The sequence below is a fragment of the Myodes glareolus genome, chromosome 20 (genome assembly GCF_982192425.1).
Source record: "Myodes glareolus chromosome 20, mMyoGla1.1, whole genome shotgun sequence".
Lineage (NCBI taxonomy): Eukaryota > Metazoa > Chordata > Mammalia > Rodentia > Cricetidae > Myodes > Myodes glareolus.
Window position 1 is genome coordinate 46,333,986 of NC_142045.1, and position 20,937 is coordinate 46,354,922.

The 20,937-nt window shown below is 44.8% G+C and overlaps 1 protein-coding gene across 2 annotated transcripts in view; it reads left to right on the plus strand.

Annotated features, from left to right (window-relative positions):
* Trpc3 (transient receptor potential cation channel subfamily C member 3) overlaps positions 1 to 20,937 on the plus strand; it is a 68,483-nt gene that overhangs the window by 7,258 nt on the left and 40,288 nt on the right. For both annotated transcript variants that reach the window (XM_087899524.1, XM_087899525.1), the window contains exons 2-3: positions 11,084 to 11,855; positions 19,847 to 20,035. In XM_087899524.1, the coding sequence (XP_087755650.1) occupies positions 11,084 to 11,855; positions 19,847 to 20,035 (961 nt within the window). The remainder of the gene's footprint in view (positions 1 to 11,083; positions 11,856 to 19,846; positions 20,036 to 20,937) is intronic.

Genomic DNA, 20,937 nt, shown 5'->3' on the forward strand with positions numbered 1-20,937 from the left:
TAAAATGCCCACAGATGTGAAACCTGTTAAGGAAAGACCTTGACCCCAATGATTTTTTTTAACTCTACTTTTACACCTCTAGATGGATATAGTCAAATAAAGTTGGTGATCTGAATTCTCTGATGAAACACAGGATGCAAGGTGAAGAGATGGAGAGGAACAGATATCTGCAAACCTCAGGCTCTGGACTTTGGACATGATGTTCATGAGAGAAAACCAGGTCTCTCTGTTTCTAATAAAATAAGAGGCAAAGCATGAAGAATTAATTAATAGTGATTATTATTTAAGTAGTCAAATATGAGAGTATCTGGAATCAGTCCACTTTTGTCATTTGAATTCATTTTGTCTCTAGTCTTATTCCAGTATACATTGAATTCATAGGAGTTTTTAATCTTATCTCCAATCTTCTGAAATGGTAAAAATCAGTTTCAAATGGTGTCATGAAAATGAATTTATTTTATAAGGAAGGACGTATTATTGATTAATCATTAGGGATTATTAATCTCATGATGTATCCCTTACTTGCCCTCAGATTTCTCTGGTAAGAAATAACTTCATGTAAGGTTAAAATAAACCTAACTTAGCAAATGCTTCCGGGTTGGGGTGTACTAAGGAGCAAACGTAATTCAGCAGAAATCTATAATTGAAAAGTTGATTGAAATGGTGGTTGTTTATATTACTTTAATGACTTGTTATTAATTTTCATTAATACATTATTTCTTCTTATTGAGAAGCTACCATTATTTGTACATACTGTCATATGTGCCTAATGCTATTCTTTGGTCTGAGGCAAAATCGTCTCTTCCTTGGGTCTTCAGATGTAGCAACTAGTATTGGCGCCATCCGTACCCCCCTTTTCCAGCAGGTACTCTCCATCCTGTGTGAGAGCCAGGCATGTGGGCAAAGAGGCAGTCTGTGCTCCGCGGGAAGTTTTTAAATCCTTGAGGAGGCAGGTATGAAAATAGACAGACATGGTATTATGAAAGCTGGTTTAATGGCTTGGACACAAATGCATTCCAGGAAGCATATGTAGGTACATTCCAGAAGGTGTTTGCCATATGTGTTCTTGAGATTTCCTCAGGGGTCGGGCAGGAAATGCTGGGGCTTCCCTTTCTGTTCCTAGTGGGCTTCGGAGGGAACAGCAGACAGCTCGGATTTTTGCTTTGTCTGGTTTTAACTGCTAAGAATCTGGAAAATTACCATTCATGCTTCCGGAAGAAGATGAAGGGGAGTGAAGACTCACCTGAGCTTCCCTCCTCAGAATCCAGCAGCTTCCTGTCCCCCACGGTTAACACACACCCAACAGTTTACTACACATTAATAATTCTGAATGTTGACTGGGTACAGTGGTACACACCTTTAATCCCAGCACTTGGGAGCTAGAGGCAGTTGGATCTCTGTAAGTTCAAGGCCAGCCTGATCTATACAGTGAGTTCTAGGCCAACCAAGTTTACACAGTGAGACCCTATCTTAAAAAAAAAAATTCTGATAGAATTCTGACTGGCAGTAACTTAGAGATCCTTCACTAGAAAGACCCAACTACTTTCCAGGTCTGCTAAGTGTGGAAATCTCTACATTTTGTTTTTGTGGCATGAACATCTTTTTTGGTAACATTTATGTATTTGTTGGTGTGGGGGGGGCGGCTATGGAGGTCAGAAAACAACTTGCTGGGGTCAGTTCTCATCTTTCACGACACGGGTCCAGGGCATCAAACTTGCCCAGGGCATCAAAGAGCACCTTTATCTGCTATGCCATCTCGCCAGCACGCCATAGGACTCTGGAGATGGAAGCTGTGCCTCCTCCTTTGTTACATGAAGCGTCTTCTCTTGCTGGTTTGGTTGTTATGGTGATGCTGGACTGTGATGTCCAGTGTGTGCAGGTACTGACACTCTCAGGGGCTGCAGAAGTTCAGGGTGGCTCCCGTGCCACGTCTTCCCCTCCCTGATCTCATGATACAAGTCTGGGGTAGCGCTGTGAGCTGTTTGTGGGATTTCTCGTATCATCACGTGTATGTAGGCAGGCTGAATAACACCAGATGTTTCTAGCAGTGGCTACGTTGATTGGCAGGTACTGCTTGCTAGGGCGTCTGTTTCTTGACATTTCATTGCTGACTTTCAGGTCCCTTGTCAGAGCCTGCAGTCACCACTGTCCCCAGTACCTCAGGTAGCACTGTGGTTGATTTGTGATACATGTTCCCTTCTCACCCATAGCTCCTTCCGGTCTTCCTGCCCCTCACGACATGAGTGGGGGGGGTTCCCTTCTCACCTGTAACTCCTTCCGGTCTTCCTGCCCCTCACGACATGAGTGGGGAGGGGGGGTTCTTCTCACCTGTAGCTCTTTCTGGTCTTCCTGTCCCTCACTACAGGAGTGGTGGAGTTCTAGCCCACAGGCTCAACCTTTCTTCAGTGTTGCAAACAGACCCATGAAAGCATTTTTGTGTTATTCTCATTTCTCATTGCCGTGACCATCACTGGTGGTATTGCTTTGTTTACTTGCTACCTGGACTGAGTGTTTGGCTAATTCTTTACCTCATTTTAATAAAGAATCTGAGGTGACTAATATTGTTCATTTGTCACTGAGTGGTAGCCCCAAGGCATTTAGGAGACGATCCAGAGAGCCATTTTAGAAGCTGCTCACTGTAGAATCAAAGTTTTCTGACATGCAAGGTTAGTTTATAATTTCACAGTGCTATTTTGGTTTTCAAATTGATGTGTTTTTTTTTTTCTTGTTGGCATATAACATACAGAGTGTCTGAGAGAAGACTTCTGAGCTCTGATCTAACCCCCTATTTCTCTGTCACCTCTAGGACCTTGCTTACTTGGCATTCAGACTGCCTTTTCATCAGCAGCAGTAGTATGACTAGCAAGTGTTTGGAATAGTGTCGAGACTACTCTACACCTCGTAGAGAGCAAGAAGTTTAAAATAAGCCTTGAACACGTATCCTCTATGGAATGGTGTCACCCAAGAGCATAACCCAGCAGACAGAAAACAAGGAAGGAAATAACCGTCTCAGTTTATGAAGTTATCCACATCCCAGAAGTGCAGGCCCATGTGGTCAAGAGTAATTGCCGAAAGGGCAAAAGCCTCCTTTTTCAGAATGAACCCCTGGGCTTCACCCTGGGAGCTTAGCCTTCTATGTTAAGGTACAAGGTGAGCTGGAGCATGGCAAGAAAAATTGATGAATGGTAGAATTAAGATGTTCAGGGATGGAAGCAGCAGCAGCAGGAACATTCCAGAAGCAGGTATAGTAGAGTCAAGAAATCACTCACCACACCTTAGGTGAACAGAGCTTTCTCTTGACCTTCAACAGGCTGACTACAAGAGACAAAATAACCCAGTATCCAATATGTGGAGTAAATGAGTTTTAAGTTTTTCATTTTGTTTCTTTGCTTACTAAACAGATACTTACTCAGCAAGTGAATTAAGCAATCAATCAATTAAGCAATTAAGTTAATTAAGCAATTAAGCAGTTACATGAGCTGACAGGGAGAGAAGATCTGTTCTATGTCACCCAGAAATGTGGCAAACAAGAGCAGCGTCTTTCTGTATTCTGAGCCAGTGCATGAGGCCTTTACTTCCTGAGTCTCCGTCCAGTTTCCAAAGAGGTTCAGCCCTCTAGGGCCCAGCTTTGCCCATCACTGAGCATGCTCGGAGAGATGCTGGAAGACTGGCCTCGTTTAGCTGATTGATGATATAATTGCGTGGTTTTAATACTTTGAGGAATCTGTTGGATCTCAGCTGGCATCCCTGGTGTCCATGGCCGCCTCCGTCTCCCTCCCCGCACCAGTGGTCCACCCACCCTTGGTCCATCACCCTGTCTTTGATGCAGGCTCCCTGGCCCTCATCTTCCATGGGAGTCGGGAGTGGCAGGAGAAAACTCCTACTGTGGACCAACCTCTCTACTCTAGGAAACACCCCCTCATCCTGACCCTCCTGAATCCGCATGTCACTTGCGATTGATGTTACTTTCTTCGTTCTTTTCTTTCCTGGGACAGTGAGCGTCTGCTCTGCTGTGGAAAATGTGGAAAATGTGGACTACCCTATCCGTGTGATGAGATCCTGCTGTGGTGGGGGTCCTTCAGAATGAATAAAAAAGGGAATTGAGCAGGTTCAGTCAAGGATACCTTCTTTTTCTGCAAATTCTTCTCATGAAGCCTTACTTTTTCTAACAAAACCCAAAATAGTCATTTGATCTTCTGTGTTTCATGTTCACTCTCCCGTAAGCAGGAAAGATACTCAACATGGCCAAAGACCCTGTATTTGGAAACACAGAATAAAACAGGGTCCTAACACATCTTTAGAAAGTATCCTTGGTAGTACAGGAGGAAAAAGGATCATGTATTAACAGGATGGAGAGGGATGAATTTGAGAACAAGCTTGGCTAGGCCAAGCGGAGGGAGCTGTGGACGCCCCTGAATGATAATAGGAGAAATATGTAGTAGGGGACTGTGAAATGCGAATGGTAGACCAGCGTCTGATGAAGACACCATGCTGGGGAGACTGTGGGTGTAAAAAGAACTGGGAGCCCCAGGAAACACCGAAGTGAACAGATTCCATGGACTCCCAGACCTGCACTTTACTGGGTGTGTACCTTTAGGAAGGGGTTTCTTGTTTTTGTAAGGTCAAATTTTATAGTTATGAGGTAGAGAGGGAAAAAAGTTTGCTTCATAATATCGTTGGGAGAATTAAATCTGATAATGCCTTGAAAACCCAGCATACATGTCACGTGCCAGCCAGGCTGGCCTGCTTTGCCTCCTGCTGCAGAGCTGCTGCGATAACCTGGGTGATTTGATGAAGCCCTGAAGGGGGGCTCGGGCAGGGATGGAAAGACGGATCCGGCGTGAGAACCGCCTGAAACTTCAGGACACTGCAAGGGGCAGGATCAAACCCTGGGCCCCAGATGACCTTCAAGTTCCCACCTGACTAGGACCTTGAGACACACAAGCTGGGAATGCTAGTTGGACTTGGGTGTCTCTGAGTTACAGGACGGGAAGCAGCTGTATTGGGGAAACTCGGGTCACGTGGCAAGAGACGGGTAACTCAGCCACACAGACGGTCTGTGAGCACTTCTCTCCGCGGGCACTGGGATGAAGGAAATGGAAGCCTGGAAAATGATTAGAAATGACCCTGCTATTCAGGATTGTGCGGTAGTGGCACTAAAGGATTGGCTGCTAACAAGCTGCTTTCACATTTAAAGAACTTTAATGCTCTTTAAAATGCATGGAGTATAAGCTAAAAGGCAAAACAGTCCTCTAGAGAGCGACTTCTTGATGCACAGGGGTGAGCTGACTTTAGCCCTTGAACTCTTATGAAAGGCGCAATGTATTGGTGTCCTCGGCTGACTCTGCTCAGGATCTTCAACCCCTTAGTTCGGTAACCTTTGTAAAATCTTATTGATGAAGCAAGAACACGGCATTGAAAGGTCACAGGTAAAGACACTTTGTAGGCTGTTCCGGCAATCACTTTATGGAGATCAGATTTTCACTAGTAACTAACAACAACAGCAGCAAACACTGCATGGATATAGGGTCATACATCCCTTAGTCTGTGCTGCTCAAATACGGCATTCGAACTTCGATTTGGACAGGGCCAGTGTGACAAGTGCTGAAAGCCCTGATAACCCAGGGTCATTGTCAGAGAGGAATTCCACTGGTCTATGGTGCAGGGTCCCATATTCCGGCATATAGGAATTACTAAAGGGGCTCGTTTAAAATACGTATCCCAGGGTCCCACCCCTGGGAGATGCAGACTAGTCAGTTCCCCTGGAATAAGACGGAAAATCTGCATCTTCGCCCACGCTTCAGGTGGCAGTCAGGTCACCGTTGTAGAAACAATGTTAGAGAGGTCAGATGACTCCGTGGAAAGTTATGACAACTGGGGAGTGTTGCTTGTATTTTTGCTTCTGAGAGGAGTGGAGCAGAAGGTTCCCAATGGCCGTACAAAAATAGTTCCCAGGAGAACTTTTCGTCGGCTTAAATGTTTGTACAAATACAAAGATCCCAAGGAACACTAAGAAAATTACTTCAGCAAATGTAAAGGGTCTCATTCCATTCTGGCTGTGCCAATAAGGCCCTATGGATTGTATCTTCAACAGAAAAAACGTTTTCTGACCGTTTTGGAGCCTGGAATTCCGAGATCAGGGTGCTGACATGGTCAGGTTCTGGTGGGAACTCTTCCTGGCTTGCTAACAGATAACTCTTTTCCCTGTATGTCCTCATATGGTCCTAGTGGCAGAAAGGAGAGAGAGAGGGTTCAGTCTGCAGTGGTCAAATGCTCAGGTTGTCCACTTTTTAGCACTAAGGAAGGCACCAAACACAGCCCTGCAGAATTTATACTTCAGTCAGTACTGCTGCAGTGCTTTGTGGGAGCAAAGTCTCTTCAGAGCGCCCTCCAAATGCTGAGTGGGTAGACCCTTTGTGGGAGCAAAGTCTCTTCAGAGCACCCTCCAAGTGCTGAGTGGGTAGACCCATTGGATGAGGGTCTGCGAAGAGGAAGATCCTGGGAAAATGTTCTGTTAACATTGTCGGAGATTGGCATCTTCTTGCCTTATGTCAAATGCTGGAAGTGACATGTCGAGCCCCTCTGACTCCAGACCTGTTGACCCACAGAGGCTGACTTCACTGCATAGGCGCAGGGGAAGGAAGCTTATTTTAGCTGTGAGGACCATGAAACAAGGAGCTCTCACTTGGCTCTTTCATTTTCAAGTGACCGTGTGAGGTATAGTTTGTTTAGCTTGAGAGATCAGGCCTCACCCTTAAGTCACTCGGGCTGTTTTAAAGACAGCATGGGCCTGGCTCATTTGGCTGACTTATGCTATATAGAGTTCATCTTAGTCACTGTGGAGAGACACCACAACCAAGACAACTCTTATAAAAGAAAGTGTTTAATTGGGGATTTGCGTATAGTTTCAGAGGGTTAGTCCATGCCCATCATGGAGGGGAATATGGTAGCTGAGAGGCAGACATATCTGGAGCAGTAGCAGAGAGCTTCACATCCTGATCTGCAGGCAGCAGTGGAGGGTGAAGGGTGGGCTTTTGAAACTTCAAAGGCTACCCCACATTGATACCCCTCCTCCAGCAAGGCCATACCTCCCCTAGCAAGGCCACACCTCCTAGTCCTTCCCAAACAGTTCCGTTAACCAAGCATTCAAACATTTGAACCTATAGGGGCCATTCTCTTTCAAGCCACGACAGTACTAAAATCAAACCTTTTCCCTCCAGTATACATGGTGGAGATAAAGGTTCTGAAAAAATAAATATTAAAGAAAACTTGGACATACTAAGATATTTGGTTTATGACACAAGAATTTTAGGTAATAAAATTGTACATTAAGTGAGACTCATGACAGATGGGTAGATTTTAGCTGCTCTTACCAAGTAACAGAACAACAAAAAGTAGTGCACAGCTGTGCAGTGATGTGTGTATTCTCCAGCACCATGTTCTTTAACTTGTATTTTAAAAAAGTTAAAATATATATAGCTGATCATGGTGGCTCATATCTCTAATTCCAGTACTTTAGAGACTAAGGCAGGCAGATGGCCATGGGTTCAGGACAACCCTGGCTACAGAGTGATTGAGAGAGACATTGTTTTAAAAGAGGGAGGGGCTAGGCTGGAGAGGTGGCCCAGAGGGTAAGAGCACAGGCTGCTCTTCCAGAGGTCCTGAGTTCAATTTCCAGCAACCACAGGGTGACTCACAACCATCTATAGTGAGATCTGGTGCCTTCTTCTCGTGTTCAGGAAGAACACTGTATACATAATAAATAAATAAATCTTTAAAAGAAAAAGGGGGGGTCTAAAAATACCAAGAAATACCAAGAGAAAAATTCATGAAATAGTCATTTTCTAGTATTGTCAACTCAGGCTCTTTTGCAAAAAAATGTAAGGTTCTTTATAGTTTCTTTGTAAGCAAGTCATTAAATTAAAAATCTTGTTCATTAAAATGAATGATAAAAATTCATTTTCCATGGAAAAACATGATTCATATGTGTATAAGCTGGAGTTCCATAGACATACTCTGGATACATATTTTGTTAGGCTTTAGGTAATATCAACATATTATCAATGGCAGAAACAAGACCTTTTATACAACATGGAAATTCTAGCCATTCCAAACCCAACTTATAACTTAACAGGAAGAGCACTGACCCAATAAAATGAGTCCTATTAACACCAGTAAATCATCCTCAGTAGTACAAGATTTTCACAAAGTCCTCATTATAGGGTTTGAAATTCTTCTGCACATTCTGTGATGAATGCCACTTTCACTTTGTGCCCATCTAAAAACCATCTACCAACCCTGAGTCCCTCCAGTTTTCCCCCACCTACATCACCTACCCCTACACTCCACGTTTTTAACTGCGAAAAGATTGTAATGTAGTGGTCACCAAAGATACCCACATTTTTACATAATTGTCAACGACAGGGTTAAAGGACACAAATATTTATACATTCTTAACCCTGCTCATAATTGTTCAAACTGTGCATGCGGGCACAAGAGCAAGGTGGAAGTCCCTTCCGTGTTCTTCAGTCCCATGCCCCAGAGTTCCAGGAAACTGCAGATGAGAATACCGTGCCTTGTTTTCTCAAGCACGGAGTGTTAACCTTCCATGCCATCCAGGCGTGGAAGCGGGATGTCCCTAAAGAACGATCTGCCTTGGGGTACATAAGCACCTTCACTAGGCACCCCTGTTTCCTCAGTAGCAGAAACGCCTTCACTAGGCACCCGTTTTCTTAACAGCAGAAACATCTTCACTAGGCACCCCTGTTTTCTTAACAGCAGGAACACCTTCACTAGGCACCCCTGTTTTCTCAGTAGCAGGAAAACCTTTAGTAGGCACCCCTGTTTTCTTGGCAGCAGGAACGCCTTCACCAGGCACCCCTGTTTTCTCGGCAGCAGAATGTCTTCACTAGCCACCCCTGTTTTCTCAACAGCAGGAACACCTTCACTAGGCACCCCTGTTTTCTCAGCAGCAGGAACACCTTCACTAGGCACCCCTGTTTTCTTAACAGCAGGAACACCTTCACTAGGCACCCCTGTTTTCTTAACAGCAGGAACACCTTCACTAGGCACCCCTGTTTTCTCAGCTCCCGACAGCCAGGACTGCTGTGTCCCAGGAGTCTACAGAACTGAGACGATCTGGGTGCCGGCACCCCACTTCCTTTTCTGGGGAAGCTCCCTAATATAGCCAGCCCCCCAGGGAGGCTGGTGAAAGGAAGCCTTTCTCATGAATTTTCAAACCCCAGTTCTGTGAATACATTTTTCAGTGGTAGGAGATGTTTCTGAAATACAGAAATACATATGATAGAAATACAGTGACTGCTTCCCCAGCCACACACTTTTAAGTTGGGTTTATTTGCTTCAAAAGTCAGTAATGTGGAAAAAAGCTTAAACGACATCTTTTGATATAGTTCATACCAAAAAAAATTCTGCAGTTTTTTTTAAAAGAAAGTTATTTTGAGCATTGAATCAGAAAAAAATCATACAACTAGATAAAGGTAGAGATAGAGATTTGTATATTTGTACAATATTTGGCCAGTAAAATGTATCAGTCATTGAGCTGTTATAGATAACCACAGTGTGAAAATTATATAATTTATTTTGCAATTTTCAGAGACTCGGAACATTTACAAAAGCTTTTATTTATAAACTCACAAAATCTGGGCCTTTTCATTTTGTTCACCATTTTTGCAGAACTGGGTATTGAAACTGGGGCCCTGTGCATGCTAGACAATTGCTTTACAGCTCATCTGTCTCCCCAGACCTTGTTTTCGCTTTTACCTTGATGCAGAGTTTACTAAGTTGCCCTGACCGGCCTTAAACTTGAAGTGTGTTGTCCCCTCCCCCCCCCCAATTCCTTCCCTAGTAACTGAAACCATAGGTCTGTGCCACCAGGCCTGGCATTATTTATTATTTTAAAATGTCTTCCTTCCTTCCTTCCTTCCTTCCTTCCTTCCTTCCTTCCTTCCTTCCTTCCTTCCTTCCTTCCTTTTTGAGGAGACAAGGTCTTGGCTTTCTGAGTTCTGGGATTAGCAGGAGGAACCACCCTCTGGTTTTCCATATGGGGTAAGAAGGCCCAGGAAATAAAATCATGTACCCAGACTCATAAAAATTAAGATGTGAACTGAAGTCGCTGTGCATATCAGTTCACGGCATTGGCTTTGATGCAGTTTGGTCTCAGCTGGTCTGGCTGGTGGCAGGATTGCCGGGCACATCATTCTGGCCCGAGGAACCGTACCTGAAGCAATGCTCATGAAGTAACACTAGCTATTTTTAATCCCTCGGTCAAGCAATTTCCTTCTAGTTCAACAGGCAAATGTGTAATTTAGTAATGAATCAACCCTAAAAATGAGCATTATATTCAATGAAGTAAATCTAGGTTGATGCTTGGATTTTCTATTTGGTAAATCTTGTCTAGGTCACTGCAAAGATGAATGCTGTCAAACAAACAAGCAGGCAAGCAAATAAACCAACCTTTGGTAGGGGAAGGCTTTCCCTTAAGATAAAAAGTTAAAGCCAAGGCCTTGGAAGATGATGTTCAACTTAATACCGGGATGTGTGTATAATTTTGGTTTAGAATGTTATTCTGTCCTGATTCTTGACAAAAATTAACCTCCGTTGGGTACTCCAGCCTGGGGCATGAATGCTGAGTGTCCATAGACACTGTTCTAGGATGGGCTTTCTTTTCGTGGTAGTAGAGATTGAATCCAAGTCCTCACACATGCTAGGCCAAGTGTCTGTCGCTAAGCTTTTTAACAGCAGGGACCAGGCTGAAGCGGCAGGATACAGAGTGGTATGAAGGGCTTTTTGTTCTTTTTTTGTTTTTTACTAGGGAGGGATATGTGCATGAAAATTACTTCATTATTTTTCCATCCGAAGGCAGAATGAACTGGACCTGCAATTGGGAAGGGCCATGGGCTCCTCCTGGAACTCAGGCAGACTGTGTTAGGTGAGGGGTAGCTGGGGTGGTCGATCTTAGCAGTTTCCCCAGCCATTCCCTGGCTTCGGGTCTGCAGCCGGGTCTGCTGGGGAAGAAGGATACAGGCCTCAAAGTCCCACATTGTTTTGTCACCCCACTGATCAGGTCCTCGGAGGGCAGCCCGTCGAGGTGGCGCACTGCAGGGATGCGAGACAAGGGCCGGCGCCAGGCGGTGCGTGGCCCGGCCTTCATGTTTGGTTCTCGTGGGCCCAGCCTCACAGCCGAGGAGGAGCGCTTCCTGGACGCCGCAGAGTACGGCAACATCCCGGTGGTGCGCAAGATGCTGGAGGAGTCCCAAACGCTCAACGTCAACTGTGTGGACTACATGGGCCAGAATGCACTGCAGCTGGCTGTCGGCAATGAGCATCTGGAGGTGACTGAGCTGCTGCTGAAGAAGGAGAACCTGGCACGAATCGGTGATGCGCTGTTGCTAGCCATCAGCAAGGGCTATGTGCGCATCGTGGAGGCTATCCTCGGCCACCCAGGTTTTGCGGCCAGTCGGCGCCTGACACTTAGCCCTTGCGAGCAGGAACTGCGGGACGATGACTTCTATGCTTATGATGAGGATGGCACACGCTTCTCGCCTGACATCACGCCCATCATCCTGGCTGCACACTGTCATAAGTACGAGGTGGTGCACCTGCTGCTGCTCAAGGGCGCGCGCATCGAGCGGCCCCACGACTACTTCTGCCGCTGTGCCGACTGTGCTGAGAAGCAGCGGCTTGATGCCTTCAGCCACTCGAGGTCTCGGATCAATGCTTACAAGGGACTGGCCAGCCCTGCCTACCTGTCGCTCTCCAGCGAGGACCCGGTGCTCACGGCCCTGGAACTCAGCAATGAGCTGGCCAAGCTAGCTAACATAGAGAAGGAGTTCAAGGTAGGCCAGTGGAAACCCCCTGCCCGCTGTGCTTTGGGTATGCAGAGCAAGTGTCAATTCTGCCCCGTGTCTGTTGGGATTTTGTTTGTTTGTCTGTTTTAAGATAGATCCTCACTTTACAGCTCAGGCTGGCCTCAAATTCACAGCAATCCTCCTGTCTCAACCTCCCAAATGTTGGGTTGACAAGAATGTGCTACCACGTCCAGTTTCTTTCTGGTGTAGACAGGGTCCTAAGCTGTCCTCACACTTCATAGCTCTTGATGGCCAGCTACTCACAACAATTCCCCTGCTTCAGCCTCCCAAATGCTGAGCTTACAGCATGCCTTGCTTTGTGGTTTTTCTCCTCTCAGTGACATGCTGCAGCAAACTCATTGGTGACAACCTAGCACACAGCATTAGAGAGAGGTTGTGATGGTGACTGTTCTGTGTCCTGGATAAGTATTGAAAAGCCACAAGTTCTGTGTCTCCCTTTGATGAAAGAGAGATTTGACGAGACTGTCTGCTTTCCAGATTCTTTCTGTTCTGCTGCAAGGTATCACCAAATCAGAAGGCAGCACTGTGTGTGTGGCGGGGCGGGGGGGGGGGGGCTCCTCTTTCCTTTCTCGGATGAAGCATTCATTTCTTTCTACTCATAACCCCGAGCCTTCATGTATTTTTGATGTAGCCATGTCCAACATGCGCTTCATAGACTGTGTGCTTCCCGGGAAAGCTATGATTTCTACTCGACACGTTTGTAGATGGCATTGTTGTTTGGCAAAGTCAAGACTGGGCACCCCTACCCGAATCAAAATTTAAAAAGCAAATATAGACTACTACCGAAGCTATGCTATTGTTCATATTAAAGTCGCTTCATTAATGGGATAAATGCCTCGCCTTGACTTCCATGAACGTGTTTAGAGTGGTGAGCTCTTGACTGTTGGGTCAGTCCAGAGACACAAAGGACAGCAAAATGCTTTGCTCCGTCACGGAGCCTTTTCTGTTGTCCTGGTTTTCTTAATGGGTTACCTTTTTCTGTCAATCAGCATTATTTTATGAAAATCCTATATTCGTGATAGACCATTTTAAAATTTTATTCCAATGCCACCCCTCCTATGCATTTTAAATGCTCCTAGTCCTTAAAACTAGGGTAGAGTTGGTATTTATCACAAAGGTGAAACTCGCCAGCTCTCGGCAGCCCATTCCCGCTCGCCTGCTCTCTAGGCGAGGAGGTGGCTGCAACCCCTTGTTCCTCGGTACCCCCATCTTTTTAGCAGCGTAATAGCCTTAGAATGGGCTTTTATTCTGTCCTTGACGCCTTAATAAATACTTTTGTAATTAAGTGGGGGGGGTTTCAAGCGCAGTTGGCAATATAATTCAAGCTAAGGAAAATCTACCTTCTTGAAGGTTTCAGGAAAACCGTACAATTATAGTTTGCCCACCTTCAGTCTGTAATCTGGTTGCCAACCCTCGCTGTGCCTTGGAGGAGTTCTGGCCTCAGTGTAACAATCTCGTTAAGCTATTCGTGTTTTATTCTTTACAAATCTGAACATTTTGTTGTAAAAAAAAATGGGGAAATGTGGGGAAACTGAAGAATAAAATAAGTCTTGCTTATGTAAGGACATCTATTATGGACTACTTGGAAAAGAGTTATTTCCTTGAATTCAAGATGAAATTTGATTTTGTTTCATGTCTGAGTTTTTAAGACAGGGTCTCGTGTAGCCCAGGCTAGCCTTGAACTTGCTATGCAGCTGAGGATAACCCTGAACTTTTGATCCCCCTGCCTCCACCTCTCAAGGACTTGGATTACAAACATGCACCACCACACCAGGATTGAAAACATTTTAGACAGACCTCAGGGAGAACATGTTTAAAGCTTCAAACTTATCAGGGAGAGTAGAAAAATATCTGGGCAAAATACTCTTAAACATCATTACTTTACTTTTGAGATAGTCATAAAAGCATAATTCTAAATTGTTTATTTGATACTTCAAATCTTACAGAAACTTGCTTTATGTACTTTTTTGATATAAGTTGAAACTCTGCAAGAGAACTTCCATAAAAGGGAGTATTTTCTCAGATTACGTTTTAATAATTTACTAAAGATGGTGATGTTTGCCGTTCCACACAGAGAAGTCGCCCTGGTGGAGAGATGGAAGAGAATTTGTTATTCATAGTTTTCCCCTGCAGCCAGCTAAATCCACGCTGGTAATGCTTAGACTAGAATCTCCTTTACTCTGATGGGAAGGGTCACATCTGAGAACCTTCCAGAGGTGGGGAAACACCACACGTAAAAAAGCAAAGCAGGGGAAAATGCACCTGAGTTCTCAAGGCTAGATACCATAGCCGAGGCTATGCAAAATCTATCTGTATCTCAGATGTTCCCGGTCCAGCCTACAGAGCAAGCTTGAGAGTCAGGGAGACCTCTGTGAGCCAGAACAGGGCAGATCCTCGGGAGTCGGTCTCAGGAGAGTCACTCTGCCTCATAACCCGCCTTTGCTTCCCCATCCTGGGCCATCGTTTTTGGTTCCTTCTTATCCCATCTCTCCTTTGCCCTCTCACCCCACACCCCTGTCTGTCATCTGTCAGGGTTGTGGGCAATCAAAGTCCTAGCCCAGTCGTCCAGGCCCTGACAGGACAGAACGAGCGAAGCTGGTTCCTGAGGAAAGCAGGTAACCTAATTTGCCCTGTTCTGTGCTGTTCACTCTATTTCTTCCCAGAGGGATTTTCAGCTCAGAGTCCTGGCCTGAAAATGAAGAAACAGCGTGTTGCTCTCTGGTGAAGCACGGGCATGTCTTCCCCTTCCACACACCTGTTCTAGCACACTTTCTCACCATTGCCACACTCCCCACAGCTCCTTGGGGAGCACAGAGAACATATGAAGGTCATTGTCTCAGGAACCTGAGCACTCAAGGTCACGGGTTTAGAGGAACTGATCGAGGCTAGCCAGTGACATGTTATTCACGGAGCGGCGTGCCGATGCAAATGATGTCTATCGATGTTCTGAGAAATGGAAACTTGAGTCTAGTCATCCGCCAATCAATGACAAGGAAGCCTACCATTTATTGGAGACTAGAACACAAATCGAAATTTCCAGATTCTAATTGGGCCGATGATGCACTTTTCTGGTTAAAACAAATAAAAGAAAGGCACGCAATCCCCCCTCCCTGTGCCTCTACTTTTCCTTCAGAGTAGAAAGCAGTTTCAGTTCCTACCATAGTAGACCTAGAAGGAAAAGGGGAAGGAACAAGACCACAAGTTAGAAGACCATTTACTGCTGGAGGAAATGCCGGGAACTATCTTGTCTGACAGACCTCTCGGTTTACAAGTGGGGCAAACAGAGACCAAGGTCATGCTGACCAAACTCCATCACGGCTTCTTGGTTCCCTAGCCTCGGTTTTATTTATTTAAGATTTATTTATTTTTACTTTATGTGTACCAGTGTTTTGCCTGTGCATGCTTGGATGTGCACCACATGTGCGCCTGGTGCCCTCAGAGGCCAGAATAGAGTCTGGGGTCCCCTGGAACTGCAGTTACACACAGTTATAGGCTGCCGTGTAAGTGTTGGGAACCAAACTCAGCCCTTCCGGACGAGCACCTAGTGCTCTAAACCACTGATCCACCTCTCCAGCCCCAATCTTGGGTTTTATGTTCAAAATAACATGCCTTCTGACATGTCTCAGCCTCCTGGTGCATACTAAGCGTGCTCTTGGCATTTAGTCCTCTCAGGACAAGCAGAAGGTAGGAGTCTGCTCAAGGAAAAGGCTCAAGAAATCCCAGATTAACCCAACTGGTACATGGTCGGGATGGAGATTAAACCATATACATTTTAAGGGGTGTGGAGAGGCCGTGATGAAACTGGACAGCATTGTTCTGCCTCGGGTTTAACAGGTCCTTGGAGTTTTTCATTTCTGCTCTGGTCACCTGACTTGGTAGAGAGACCATGAAAGAGCTGTGAAGCTGACTCCACGAAACTAAACTGAGAGCAGTTTGGTGTCTCTGCTGGTCTGATCGGGGTTGTGAAACCGTGCGAGGTGCGGAGGAGCTCAGGGTGGACCAGCAGACAATGCAGATGTTGGCAATGGAGGGAAGAGTGTCATTGGTCAGAGTATTCCATCTTTTTGTTTTGTTTTGTTTTTCTTTTTTCTCCTTTTTTAAATTGATTTTTATTGAGCTCTACATTTCTCTCTGCTCCCCTCCCTGCCTCTCCCCCTGCCCTTCAACCCTCCCCCAAGGTCTCCATGCTCCCAATTTACTCAGGAGATCTCGTCTTTTTCTACTTCCCATGTAGATTAGATCTATGTAAGTCTCTCTTAGTGTCCTCATTGTTGTCTAGGTTCTCTGTGATTGTGATTTGTAGGCTGGTTTTCTTTGCTTTATGTTTAAAAACCACCTATGAGTACATGTGATAATTGTCTTTCAGTGTCTGGGTTACCTCACTCAAAATGATGTTTTCTAGCTCTATCCATTTGCCTGCAAAATTCAAGATGTCATTTTTTTCTGCTGTGTAGTACTCCATTGTGTAAATGTACCACATTTTCCTTATCCATTCTTCAGTCAAGGGGCATTTAGGTTGTTTTCAGGTTCTGACTATGACAAACAAAATTGCTATGAACTTGTCCTTGTGGTACGATTGAGCATCCTTTGGATATACACCCAAAAGTGGTATTACTGGGTCTTGAGGAAGGTTGTTTCCTAATTTTCTGAGAAACTGCAACACTGACATGCAAAGGGGCTGTACCAGCTTGCATTCCCACCAGCAATGCAGGAGTGTTCCCTTTACCCCACAACCTCTCCAGCATAAGTTGTCATCAGTGTTTTTGATCTTGGCCATTCTTACCGGTGTAAAATGGAATCTCAGAGTTGTTTTGATTTGCATTTCTCTGATGACTAAGGACTCAGAGTACTCCACATTTTCCTGAGCACTCTGGATAGCTCTAAAAGCCATGAGTGAAGCAAGGAACTCAGCAGGGGCCAGGTGAAGTAGTACCTGCCTGTAGGTTAAGCGGCTAAGGAGGCTGGACGAAGGACCCCGGGACCTAGAGTTGGAAGCCATCTTGGGCAGCAGAGTAAGACCCTGTGTTAACACAAAAAACAAAACCCCGCGTTATCTGTTCCTTGATTGTTTTCTGTACTTGGGCAGCAGACATCTTCTAATAGTAACTATCTAATCTGCACAAACAAAACATTATCCCTACAACTTACAGGATCCCTGAAGCTTTCTGTTTGTTTCTGTCTTGACTGATCGGTCAGGCTATGTGGGAAGTCACCCGGATTCCTTTAAACTGCACAACTTCCGGGTGGTAATTTTAAAAGCTAGCGAAGCGACCCTGACCTGTCACGACTTCATAGCACATAAGTCTCGCTGACTTCCGAGTGACAAAGAAAGGGTCCACCCACCTCTGCTACACCAAACCCTGCAGAACACCCCGAACCGAGGAGTGGCAGGAAGAAACTCCATCTACAAGGCTGTGTTAGGAAAGGACCGTGTATGGAGGCATCATGGATGTCATCCTGGAAACCATGATAAAACACCACAGCGGCTTTCGGGAACAGCAGGCAGATGGGTGTTTAACTGACACGCACTCTGCATAGGAACCAGAGACGGCATGTTTGATTAATGTTATCATGTTAATGGAACCAGCGTGAATGGAAACTGGGGTTTTATTCATTTTATCTGTTCCCTTATGAGGGCATAAGGATTAGATGTTATGTTCTTTGTCCGAATTTGCTGATAATCGAAGTGGAAACTATTCCAGTCTGCGTATCCTTTAACGGCCTCCTCTGTTTGTTTATTTTAGTTGGTGGTGTGGTTTCTGCCTACCAAATCAAATTGTTTAAGGGAAGAAAATGGGAATTCCTTGTGTCTTCCTGAAATAGGACGTTTTTCGAGCCTAGAAATTCTTCTATGTGAAGTATCACTTAGTTATCAGGACACAGTGTCTCAGAACACATTGAAGTGAGGGATTCTATTTTCTCAAGTACATAAATTAGATTAATATGCAGTTAACTTTTAAATTTTTTTAAACAGGGTCTGTCTATATAGCCCAGACTAGCTTCCAACTTGTCATCCTCTTGCCTCAGCTTCTTAAATGCTATGGTTATAGAGTGGCTGGCTTAACTTTTTCTATAGGCTAAAATTTCAGTCAAAGTCGCCAAGGTAGAAATGGGGTTTCCAAAAGTAAGGCACTTCCCCAAGAGACAGCCAGTGGTATCTTAAGTGGACCCAATGGGCTAAAAATAGAGCTCCATTCAGAAGGAAACAGGGAGGCTGCCAACCATCCATCACACCAAATAAATATGCAAATAGAATTAAAGATTCACAGATTATTTTTAGCAAAGTGTTAGTTCCAGTGGCCTGGAAACTTTTCTCTCAGGTATTGATATTCTGTAACCCTGGAGAATCCAATTCCATAGAATCAGCCATTTCTCTCCTTCCGTTCCTGCAAGGAATGATGGCATGCCCTTCAGCTGAACCAGAAAGATGGCTCTCTATTGGGACAGGCCCGCCTCCTCTCCAGTTACTGTCAATCATTCGTAAACTCTGTGCTGAATAGGATTGCCGAGTCCTTAGGTTTTACTTCAGGGCAGGACATAAGACTTGCATTTCTGGCAGGGTCCTTAGTGTCGCTGACACTGTGCTAACAGATCTGGGTTTGAAAGGCACTGTTTCTCGCAGTGCCGCGGATAAGAAACTGGGTGCGTTTTTTTGCATCAGTCTGCCACATTAGAAAGTTTCCAGTATGGAAGTGGCCCTGATTTAGCTTCAAAATAGCTATTGCTTATACAAAGAGATAAAACTTGTTTTGACTTTGGCGTTCAGTATTGGCACTTAGCCATGGTCTCTTTTCTTCTTCATATAACAAACTTTTATATAACAGAAGGGTCCTTTCTGGGTCTAGCTAATTGCTTTTATAAAAGAGGAAAAAAGTAGGAAGAGAGGGAAAGAAGAAACCACAGAAGAGAAGAAAATCCCAGTGTTCCAAATCAGCTTGTGGGCTTACCACACACTGACAGAACTCCAGTATCCAGCGAGGAGTGCCTTCCCTGTTTTCTGGACCTGGAATCCTGGCATTTCTGCAGACTCCACAGGCAGGAGTATTTGTGGCATTAGGAAGTGCAATTATACTTCTGTTGTTATTTAATACAAACCAGTGACTTATGTGCATACCCTATTTTTGTTGGAGCTACTTTTGGTTTTTCGGGTTTTGTTTTGTTGGTTGGTTGGGGTTTTTTTTGGTTTTTTTTTTTGAGATGGGATCTTACATAGTAGCCCAGGCTGACCTCAGATTCACTATGTAACCCAAGTTTGACTCAAATTCATGGTAGTGCTCCTCCTGTGAGCTCTCATGCCTGGCTCTTTTGAGGGTAGTTTTATTTTTATAAGCTGGTGTGATGTTGCACAACTGAAATCACAGCACTGGGTAGGTAGAACCAGGAAGCTTTCTAATTTAAGGCCGGCTGTGGCTACAGGTGAGTTCTAGGCCAGCATGAACTACATAGGGAGACCCCATCTCAAAGGCAAACACCCCTAGAAAATCTCAGCGTCAAATGCTTCTTAGGCAAGTCCTGTACTATGAGCTATGGCCCAGGTAAACTTTGAACTTGATAAATAATAATTGAACATATTATGATATGCCATACAGTGTGTTGATACAGGTATACAATGCTGAATGGTTAAATCAAGCACCCTAGCATATTGTGCCACTTTACCTCCTGGCCTCTTGCTAAGCACCATTCTGTTCTTCGTTTCTAGGACTTTGACATTTTAAGATTCCACATCTAAGTAAGATCATGTCCTTATAAGTTTCAGAGCTCTCATTCAGCTGGGCAGAAGGAAACTTAGTGAGGGCAGGAAAATCCAATGGTATCTGCATTAAGCAGCCTTGTATCCAGGTAGGGGCTGCCTACCCTACCCAGGCAGGGTTACCTTTATCTACACTCCCACCATTCCCAAGCACTTTGCACTGAACTAGAGAAATCCTTGGCATTAAATACCAACCCTTTTATTTTAGAATGACTACAGGAAACTCTCCATGCAATGCAAAGACTTCGTGGTGGGCGTGTTGGACCTGTGCCGGGACTCAGAAGAGGTGGAGGCCATTCTGAACGGAGATCTGGAGTCAGCAGAGCCCCTGGAGACTCACAGGCACAAGGCTTCGCTGAGTCGTGTCAAACTTGCCATCAAGTACGAGGTGAAAAAGGTGAGTGAGCCAGTCATCCATCCAAAGGAACGCTTGGAAAACAATCAGAATGGATTGAGGACGCATAGGGCAAAGTTAGATGTCATTAGGTTCTGTCCCTTCTCAAGTGTTATCCATTATTGGACCCAGGACTTCTTGATGGCAAGAATGAGCCTTCTCTAGATTACCATCTCCTCCGACAAGAGGATTCTGTCTCTAATGTATCTCAGAGTTTTAGTGTAATTTAAATGGATTAGGATAAACCAAGCACTCCGCAAACTGTGCATTCCAACGCCGTTAATAATAACAGCGTGGTGGCACACATCTCTAATCCCAACACTTGGAAAGTAGAGGCAGGAGGATCAGGAGTTCAAAGCCTGCCTCAGCTACCTAGCAAGTCTGGGTCCACCCTGGGCTACAAAGATGCAATCCCAGAAACAAAACAAAACAAAAAATAAAATAATGTTAAGGCTGCTGCTTGCATGCATTTGTAAGGTGCCATAGCATACGTCCTTGTGTTGATCCTTACCACAAGCCTGCTATCTGTGTTACCTACAAACCAGGTCAGACAGATGATAAGATTCTACTATAGAAGGAAACTGAGGGTCACCAAGTTTAAATGACGCGTCTGCTGTAACATGAATATGGAGATAGCCTTGCCAGGGCCCAAAATAAAGACTATGGTTGCTTTTATTATGGCTGCTACAAAAAAAACTCTTTTGTGTTTTCATTCTCTAGTTTGCATTGAGCTATTAAACAATTCACGAAAATAGTAGTTAAATTATCTCATAGGTGAAAAATCTGAGTTTCTGGAATTGGATAGTTTAAGTATATTATGTAACAGAGAGGGTTTTTGTACTTAAGAGAAGCGGGTCAGGACTAGAGAGAGCTTAGTGGTCAGAAACATGTTCTGCTCTTCCGGA